Source organism: Dama dama, chromosome 5 (genome assembly GCF_033118175.1).
Source record: "Dama dama isolate Ldn47 chromosome 5, ASM3311817v1, whole genome shotgun sequence".
Lineage (NCBI taxonomy): Eukaryota > Metazoa > Chordata > Mammalia > Artiodactyla > Cervidae > Dama > Dama dama.
Window position 1 is genome coordinate 124,356,910 of NC_083685.1, and position 9,401 is coordinate 124,366,310.

General features: G+C 55.7%; 1 protein-coding gene across 1 annotated transcript; it reads right to left on the minus strand.

The window, feature by feature from the left end:
- Positions 1 to 544: 544 nt before the first annotated feature.
- LOC133055655 (serotonin N-acetyltransferase) lies at positions 545 to 1,993 on the minus strand. The gene is made up of 3 exons (XM_061140787.1): positions 1,639 to 1,993; positions 1,192 to 1,346; positions 545 to 850 (listed from the first exon to the last, which is right to left on the minus strand). Exons 1-3 carry the CDS (start codon positions 1,799 to 1,801, stop codon positions 545 to 547), a joined length of 624 nt encoding a protein of 207 aa, XP_060996770.1. The 5' UTR covers positions 1,802 to 1,993.
- Positions 1,994 to 9,401: the final 7,408 nt, after the last annotated feature.

A 9,401-nucleotide genomic window follows, 5' to 3' on the forward strand; every position in this document is an offset into this window, starting at 1 on the left:
AGCTCTTGGCCTTTCACTGCACCTCCCCCCAGCCCTTCACCCCACATGCGATGGGGCACAAGCACGGTTACTGTGGGCAGGGAACCTGGGGCGCTGGGGTGGTGGGACAGCTGGGAGGTGGCCCCTGCCCTTCCCTCCCCCCAGCTGCCCCCACTCCAGGGATGAGGACCAGAAGGGGTAGCCCTGGGTCTGGGGGGATAGGGGCTCCTTTGGTGAGGATGCAGAAGCAAGGCTGCAGGGTGCTTCCCACTGTCCCCAGTTCACGAACCCAGCACGTGTGGGTGCAGTTTGGATGCAGGGGGTCCGGAGGGCCTGGCGTGGACAGAGAAGATCCCACAAGTACTGTGCCCCAGGAGGGCACCCGGGCTGGGAGCAGCCACCCCGCCTTCTCTTTATTTCACCCATTCCCCCTGCTCCACCATCCCCTGGGAATCACCGTCTCCCTTCAGACCAAGCGGAGCAGGGGGACGGCAGGGCAGAGAAGGGGACCGACCGGGGATTGGGTAGGAGCCCCTGACCGTGGGCTCCCCAAGGGGGCAGCAGGTCAGGGGTCACTGTTCCGGCGCAGGGCAGCGTGGCCCTGCAGGGAGCAGTGCATCTCCGTGAAGGTCAGCGAGCCCACGACGATGGCACATAGGCCCACGGTATGGAAGCCGAACCTCTGGTAGAAGGGCACCAGCGCGTCCTCGCACATGAGCACGGCCCGGCGCACGGCCGGCTGGCCGCCCACGTGGTGCAGGTAGCGCCAGAGCAGGACGGAGCCCTTGCCCTGCCGCCGGAAGGTGCGGTGCACGGCCAGCACGTGCAGGTGGGCGGTGCGCCCCCCAGGCCTGTGCAGCGTCAGCGACTCCTGGGGCGAGAGATGGACACGAGTCAGGGTCGCCTCCGTGCACCCCAACACCGCCCGCGCTGGGCCAGGAGCAGCCGCCCCCGAGAGTCTCCAATCAGGCCCCCTTCTACCCAGATTAGGAGCTATGACCCCAGCCCCTTTGTGGTCCCCTTCATGAGGGTCTTGAGACCCCGAAGGACTGCGCTGTCTTGCCAGGAGAGGACCCACCGTGAGCTCCTGTGTTGGATCTGGAGGAAGACATCCCAGCCTCCTGTTCCTCCCCCACCTTCTGCCTCCGTGGGAAGTGGTGGCCTCTTTTCCTGAGGCCTTCCCGGGACAGGGCAGGTCACCCCCATCCTCACCTGAGTAAGTCTCTCCTCATCCCACAGGGAGCCGATGATGAAGGCCACGAGGCGGCCCTCCACGAACCAGCCCAGGGACAGCTCGGGACACAGGGTCAGGAAGTACCGGACCTCACCCAGATTCAGGGGGCAGTTGCCGGAGACAGAGACGAAGGCTGCGTCAGGAAGCACGAGTGGGTGACCCCCCCGTCCACTGAGCATCTTCTCAGATGCTGGGTGGGCTCCCCGGGTCCCCAAGCCTCCCCTGGGAAGCATAGGATTCAGGGCTGCTCTTCCTCCCACTCGCCTGAAACACACATGTGCTCCTGCACACGCACAGAAACACACCGTCAGATACTCTGGGGGCCCGACCGCCAAGGACAGGGGACTCCAGGGTCTTCTCCCCAAGGGCAATGGCGGCAGAGTCCAGCAGAGTCCCAGACCCTGGGGGCCGGGGGGTTTGCTCACCCTCTCGCTCAATCTCAAACACGCCGGCAGCGTCCTCTGGGGTGAGGCAGCGAAACTCGTTGGCGGGGAGCGTGTGGCGCCGCTGGAGGCCTGGGGACCCTGGGATGCCAGACGGCAGGTGCAGAGCCGAGGGCTTCAGGCAGTGGACACTCGGCGTGGACATCCTGGATGCGGCTGCCACCCAGGGGGTCCCCAGCTTCAGAATTGGCCCCTGTGACGAGGAGGGTCCCTCCGCACCTGTTGGAGAGGGGTGATGGTCAGGGGGCTGGTCCTCATCTCCCAGGGGGCTGTCCAGGGCGATGGTGCCTCTTGCCTCTTTTGCAGGAGACCTGGAGGGGGGAGTCTGGGCGCTAGGGTAGAGCGGGCATGTAGGGCATCAATTCCTCCCATCCTGTGCTTGCTCACTAGCTCCCTGGGTCCCTTTCTCTCTCTCTCCCTGACCCCTTGTCGATGTGTAGATCCTAGAGGCAGCCATGCCTCCCTTAAGAAGCCCATAATCTGCAAGTTGCCCTCCCCTCCCTCCTCCACCTTCTCTCCCCATGTCTCCAAGCCCCAAGCAGAGGACTCCTGTTCCTGGGAGCCTGTGAGAGGATCCCACTTACCAGGACCACAGGGCCAGTTACCCCAGAAGCCGTCCTTGGGCTCAGGAGCCAGGGAAACCCAGGACCTGCTTTTGTAGCAGGTGTGGCCGGGCAGCGCATGACAGTGTCCTCAGAGATTTCTAAGGCAATGCCCCACCTGCACGTCACCCCAGGCAGGATGAAGCCAGCAGGGCTGGGCCCTGTCCCCAGCCTCTGAGGGCAAAAACCTCAGGCTGGCATGCAGGACACAGAGAGGATTATAGCAGCTGATGAGGCCCCGGAGTTTGGGGAAAAGATCACTTGGGACCGCTCAAAAACAAAAGTCAACCAAGTCCATTCTAGAATCAAATTGGCTTTATTCAGGGATTCATGAGTCAAGCACCATCCCACCTGGCAAGTAGAAAGGAGGTCCAGGGCTTCCCTGGTGGCTCAGTGGTAAAGAGTCTGCCTGCCAAGGCAGGAGACCCGGGTTCGACCCCTGATCTGGGAAGATCCCACTTGCCGTGGAGCAGCTGCATCTCAACTGTTGAGCCTGTGCCCTACAGCCCGGGAACCGCAACCTCTGAGCCCAGGCAGCCTAGAGCCTGTGCTCTGCAACAAGAGAAGCCCCCACAATGAGAGGCTTGTGCACCACAACTAGAGAGAGCCTGTGTGCACCCACGAAGACCAAGCACGGTCCCAAAGAAATAAATATTTAGAAAGGAGTTCCAAAGAGTTGTACAAAATCGGAGACCTTCAAAGACTGAAGGGGCCAGGAACAAGGAGAGAGCTGATGAGGAATTCCTTGATGGTCCAGCGGTTGAGACTCGGCTCTTTCACTGCTGGGGCCTCTTCAATGAAAGAGCAGATGAGGTATCAGGAAGAGTATGTCACTAGTGCTGACCAGGAAATTCCAGACTGACTGGTTTAGCATTCCAGATCTGAGAGAGGCAGAAGCTGCCGAGAGGTTAGGTATTAAAACCTCAGTTTGGTGCGGCTTAGCACTAGAGACTCCATTTTGGGCCTGACATTGATTTCTAAACAGGGTTAAGCCTCAGGAGTCAGGCTCTAACCTCTGCTCTGGTGTTCACTGGTTGGCTGGGGCATCACCCTCTGTCCCCTGGGGACCTGGGCATGCCCTCCTCTGAGGTTCTTCCAGCCCTGGCAGCCCGAGATTGCTACATTTATGGCACTTGATACCTGCCGAACCCTGGATCAGAGTCTCCTTTAATCCACACGACAGCCCTGCCCAGTGAGTATGAACCCCATGTCAGAGAGAGGGAAACTGAAACTCAGAGAGGTGAGGTGACCTGTGTGTTGCCCCCAGGGCTGCTGGGCCCTGTCGATCTTCGAAATGATCAGTTCACAGCTTTGCATCTCTCTTCAGTCACCAGTGTCCTCCAGTCAGGGTCTACCAAGCAAAGGGAGCTAGTGAGCCACCTGTCAGCTCAAATCTGGTTCTCGGATGGGCAGGTGGGACCAGTGAGCCTGGAGACACACACGTGGCTGCTACTGCACTATTCAGACCTTGCTGTGTCCACAGGGACAAGCCTCTGAAAGGGTTCCATCACTGACAAACCCCAGAGGCCCTGTCTGCATACATCACCTCCTCCATGGTGTAGGCAACCAAAGTCTGGTTCTGCACGTATGCCTCTTTCTGAGCACTGGGGAAGATCTCCAAATGCAGTGTGTGCTAAGTCACTTCAGTTGTGTCCGACTCTGTGTGACCCTGTGGACTGTAGCCCACCAGGCTCCTCTGTCCATGGGGATTCTCCAGGCAAGAACACTAGAGTGGGTTGCCATGCCCTCCTCCAGGGGATCTTCCTAACCCAGGGATGGAACCCAGGTCTCTTGGGTCTCCTGCATGGGCAGCTGTGTTCTTTTACCACCTGGGAGGACCAGTGCCTGTCGGGGGTGGGGGGCAGGCTTTTTGTTAAATCCCAGCTGTACCCCAAGCGGCGTGTAGGATCTTAGCTCCATGACCAGGGATGGAACCTATGCCCCCTGCAGTGGAAGCTCAGAGTATTAACCACTGCACCACCAGGGAAGTCCCCTCAAACGGGGCTTTTGGGGAGGTGCTGGAAATGTAACGTTACATTCTTAAATTTAACTTGTGTGATTTTGTGCATATTTGTTCTACTTGAAGTTTACTTAAATATCCGGAAGACTGCTTCACCTAACAGGTGCACTCCAGAGTTCCTTGTCTACCAGTGGCTTCGCCCCATGCCCAGGGCTGCCCTCTGATCTTAGTACCTGACGTGAGCTTTCCCTCGGAATCTAGAGTCTCAGCAAACTGCCTCCTGCTCCCCTCTCCTTTGCCACTACCCCAGCCCCTCTTCAGGCCAGCAGATGGCCCCTGGCTTCCCTTTCCACCCCCAATTCACACCCCTCCTGCAGCTCTCGGCCCCTCCCTAGCGAGCACCCAGCCCTGTCCTTCATTGACACACACCGCCATCGGCCCTTAGCTTCTACACCCACACAGCAGAGCTGACCCCTGTCCACACACCACAGAAGGAGCCCCTGCTCCCGCCAGGATCCGGGAGGCGCTCCAGTGCTGGCCCGGCCAGGTGCTGCTGGGCCCACCTGCCTGATGCTGGAGTGACCTCAGACCAGCCCGGGTGCCCCCACGCCCTTTCACCCAGGGCCCCTTTGCTGTCTGTGGCCCAGCAGAACCCCCAGAGCTCACGTGCCCCCCTGCTCACCACATCTGCCACTGGGCAACTTCCTGTCTTTCCCCTTCTGGGGACCCACGACTGACTTTTCAGGACTGACCAGAAGACTTCCTCAGGTTTGGCCTTCACATCTGCTGGGGCAAACATGTCCAGGACCTGGACTGGGCACCCCCACCTCCAACCTGGGGTCCCAGAAAAGGCCTCCTCTGTTAGGGGCTTCCCAGGTGGCTCAGTGGGTAAAGAATCTGCCTGCCAAGCAGGAAGACGTGGGTTCCATCTCTGGGTTGGGAAGATCCCCTGGAGAAGGAAATGGCAACCCACTCCAGTATTCTTGTCTGGAGAATTCCAGGGACAGAGAAGCCTCACGGGATACAGTCTGTGGGGTTGCAAAGGGTCAGAAACCTCTTAGCCACTAAACAGCAAAGCTCTTCTTAGATCCTGTGGCTCCACCTCGCCCCCTGGTGGCTGATCACAACAGCCTGGAGCCGTGAAGAAATGCAGGCTGTTGAATGGACCTCTTTTGTTTGGACACCATGTGGCCTATGCTTTCTGGAAAACCCGGCTAGGCACATGGATCCTCAGAGAACAAGACCACTGGGATATAAAGCACAGCTAAACGGGGGCATGGCTCCCATGGTGGGCAGGGAGGGGTGATCAAGAGGCCTCTCTCCTGGTCAACAGAAAGAAAATGACAATACCCCATTACAGGGAGGGGGTGCCGGGAACAAAGATGAGGGTGCCCTCTGCAGTGAAATCAACATCAAGAGTGACAGCAATAGTGTCTGGTACCAGCCAGAGTAAAAATCTGCTGAGGTTTTTTTTTTTTTTTTTTTGGCCTAACCCCAAAGCATGCGGGTTCTTAATTCCCTGACCAGGTATTGAACCCAAGCCCCCTGAAGTGGAAACGCAGTCTTACCCACTGGGCTGCCAGGGAATTCCCCACTGAGGCATTTCAGGCGACTAGACTCGCTAGTTGGAGAAGGCAATGGCACCCCACTCCAGTACTCTTGCCTGGAATATCCCATGGACGGAGAAGCCTGGTAGGTTGCAGTCCATGGGGTCACTACGAGTCGGACACGATTGAGCGACTTCACCTTCACTTTTCACTTTCACACATTGGAGAAGGAAATGGCAACCCACTCCAGTGTTCTTGCCTTGAGAATCCAGGGACGGGGGAGCCTGGTGGGCTGCCGTCTATGAGGTCGCACAGAGTCGGACACGACTGAAGTGACCTAGCAGCAGCAGACTCGCTAGTGATATGTCCTCCCCCTCTCCTGGGCTGTAATTGAATTCATCAACCAAGGGAGTAGCCTCAGGTGATGTCCATTAAGTCTGTCCAATTTAGCAAATAAAAATGCAAGACACCTGGTGAAATTTGAACCAGGTATACAACAAATACTTTTTAAAGAATGAATGATTCCCAGGTGGCGCCTGGTGGCAAAGAACCCGCCTCCCAGTGCAAGTAGACTAAGAGACATGGGTTCGATCCCTGGATTGGGAAGATCCCCTGGAGGAGGGCATGGCAACCCACTCCAGTGTTCTTGCCTGGAGAATCCCCGTGGACAGAGGAGCCTGGCGGACTACAGTCCACAGGGTCACAAAAAGTTGGACACAACTGAAGTGAGTGAGCATGCACGCATACATGTGATGTGTAGAACATTCTTATACTAAAAAGGAGTTTATCTAAAATTTCAGTTTCACCAGAGGTCTTGAATTTTGTCTGGCAACCCCATTTGTGAGGTATGAGAAGGGATGTGGTCAGCCTGGGCCGGTAAAGGGCCGTGAGGGAGCCGGGGAGAATCACAGGTCTGCACCAGGCATAGGGCACAGGGAAGCAGCTATCTGAGCCTTGGGCTGGCTGGACCCTTTGGCTACCAAACCTCATACAGTTATCGCCTTCTTCTCAAAAGTACACGTTCTGCCATTTCGCTTTTATGAAAGGCTTACATCAGTACTTGTTTTCACTAACCAAAAGAAATCTGAAGATGATTTTCGCTGTTACTTGAAAAGAGGTGAAAATCTGGAGAAGGAAATGGCAACCCACTCCAGTATTCTTGCCTGGAAAAATCCATGGACAGAGGAGCCTGGCGGGCTGTGGTCCATGGGATTACATGACTGAGCATGTGTGCATGAGGGTGGAGGGAGATGGGTTGGTAGCAATAAAGTAGTAGAACTAAAAAAAAAAAGAAAAGAAGAGAGGTGAACATCGAAAACAGCATTGGGGAATTGTTTGGCAGCCAACAAACTGAACGCGGTTGTAAAAGGCCCAAGGGAAGACGTCAGGAACTGGAGAAGCCCTTGACTGAGGTTTTCACTGTGATTGCCAGGGCTGCAATGATTAACAGGAAAACAGGACTAATTTTGAAACAGCATGTAGGTTTAGGGCGGATTTGCACACTGACTGCCTACTGAGGGTTCTATGATAGGAAAACGCGTTAAGCTAAGCAGCCAAGCTTACTGTTCTATTCCCAGCCTTCCTCACCAGCCACACCAGCCATATCAGTGACATCAGGTACCGCAGACAGCGACCTTGACCTTTGACTTCAGGCAAGCAGACGTAGAAGACGCAGCTGTCAGAGACTTGCCTGCCCTGATGGATTCAGACGGTGGTGAGATGTCATTAGATGAACCTTTCCTCTCTGTCCTGCACCCCCGTCTCAGGTACCTTCCTCCCCTGCAACCACCAAGACTGACCCTAACCCACCGTCATCACCACCTCTTAGCCTCTTAGTCTAACTGTCGTACATTATTTCTGTTTGATAAACGCTGTGTGATTATCTTATGATTCCTGCCTTCCCTTTATGTTAGTGTCATTTTAGATTTCATGTGTTATTTGGTATGATTTGGAAGATTATTTTGGGGGTCTGGGAACACTCAAAAGTGTTTCCATATAACTTAGTGGTAATCGCTTCTTCGCTTTATGCCGTTTCAACTTACAAAACTTTTCATGAGAACTCCCTACTTTCCGACAGTGGGGGAAACCTGTAATGTACACCCTGGTTTGATGCCCCCGGCCATGACTGACACCTGTCCAGATTTCCCTGCTTCAGAACCGTGGTCCTCATGCCTGGCTGCCCATTGGCATCCCATGGGAGCTTTAAAAATGTTCCAATACCTGTCTCATCCTCCAAGATTCTGATATTAAAGTCCTGGGATGGGACTCCAGGCCTAGGTGCCTTCCCCAGGAGATTCTCCTGTGCAGTCTGGGCTCAGAACCACTACTCAAAGCGCATGTTCTCCCAACAACCTTTTAGTCATGACTTTGAAACCTGTTTGTCTTCCTGTGGGGAAAGAATGTGGGTCACCCCACACAGGTACCCAGCCCGCCGTGCGCACAGAGCAGGGGAGTTGCAAACCACTGTAGCCCCAGCCATTCTTTCCAGTGGAGTCTGTGGCAGAGGGCGAGAGTGGAGACGGACCAAGGGCTGCCTGGCTGGAACTTATGGCAGTCCGCACGTGGGTTGGAAGAGAATTTCCAGACACAGAGTATGCAGAAAGGAGTGAGTTTAGTAAGAACAAAGGGCAGAGATAACATGGGCACGAGAGCGCAGCAGGCCGACACCTTCTGACAGGTGAGAAGGGAGAACAGAGTTTATGACTGGGAGATGCTGTTAGAACAGTGGGCATGCTCGAGGGAGAGATGATGTTTTTCGTGGGTTGTTGTTGCTGTCCAGTCACTTAAGTCATGTCCAACTCTCTGGGACCCCCTGGACTGCAACACGCCAGGCTCCCCTGTCCTTCACTATCTCCAGGAGTTTGCTCACACTGATGTTCATTGAGTCGGTGATGCTATCTGACCATCTCCTCCTCTGTTGTCCCCTTCTCCTTTTGTCTTCAATCTTTCCCAGCATCAGGGTCTCTTGTGGGTTAGTAGACAATTTTTAAAGCCTCAAGACAAAGAAAATTCCTGCTGGAGAGCTGACATTAGGTGATTGGTTAGGGTGCTATAGGGTAAGCACTGGAGTGGACATTTTTGACTCATCTGGGGTCAGGAAGCTGGCTGGTGATGATCGGGGGGCTTTTGGCAATGGTTACAAAAGGGTTCAGTCCACTTTGGAGGTGACCGTGGTTCTGGACTCTGTTTCTGTGGCCTTGGGGCAGGACTCCACAGAACTGCTAGGAATATGTGAGGTTCCCCAGAGGACCCTGCTGGAATAATGGGGGGCATGAGGAGGGCCCCCACAGGGACCCTGGAGTGAAATGGAATTCCCGCAGAGGCCTAGACCCACAGTTCAGCCCCCTGGGCCCTTGGAAAGCCCACCCCACATGCCTTCCCTCCCTGGTCATGACACTCATCTCTTGTGCCCACTCCACTGCCCGTGGCTGTTCAGAGGCCTTCTGAGGAGGAGAAAAGGCCACCAACCTGTGAGGCAGTCACAGGTGACACCACTATCACGCCAGTGTAGAGATGAGAGGACAAGGCTGGGTACGGGATGCAAAGTCAACGCCATCAGATGTGTCCGATGGGGACTCTGGCTCAGGGGCTGCGTCCCAGGCCCCTAATGATGGGGTTCTACTCTCTATGGCACAG

What these genes read in the sequence shown, in the direction of transcription:
- LOC133055655 (XM_061140787.1), bottom strand. Translation starts at nt 1,801, where the DNA reads ATGTCCACGCCGAGTGTCCACTGCCTGAAGCCCTCGGCTCTGCACCTG. An exon ending in GTTTGAGATTGAGCGAGAGG is followed by an intron (nt 1,347 to 1,638) that starts GTGAGCAAACCC and finishes TTCCTGACGCAG; the next exon opens with CCTTCGTCTCTGTCTCCGGC. An exon ending in ATGAGGAGAGACTTACTCAG is followed by an intron (nt 851 to 1,191) that starts GTGAGGATGGGG and finishes CTCTCGCCCCAG; the next exon opens with GAGTCGCTGACGCTGCACAG.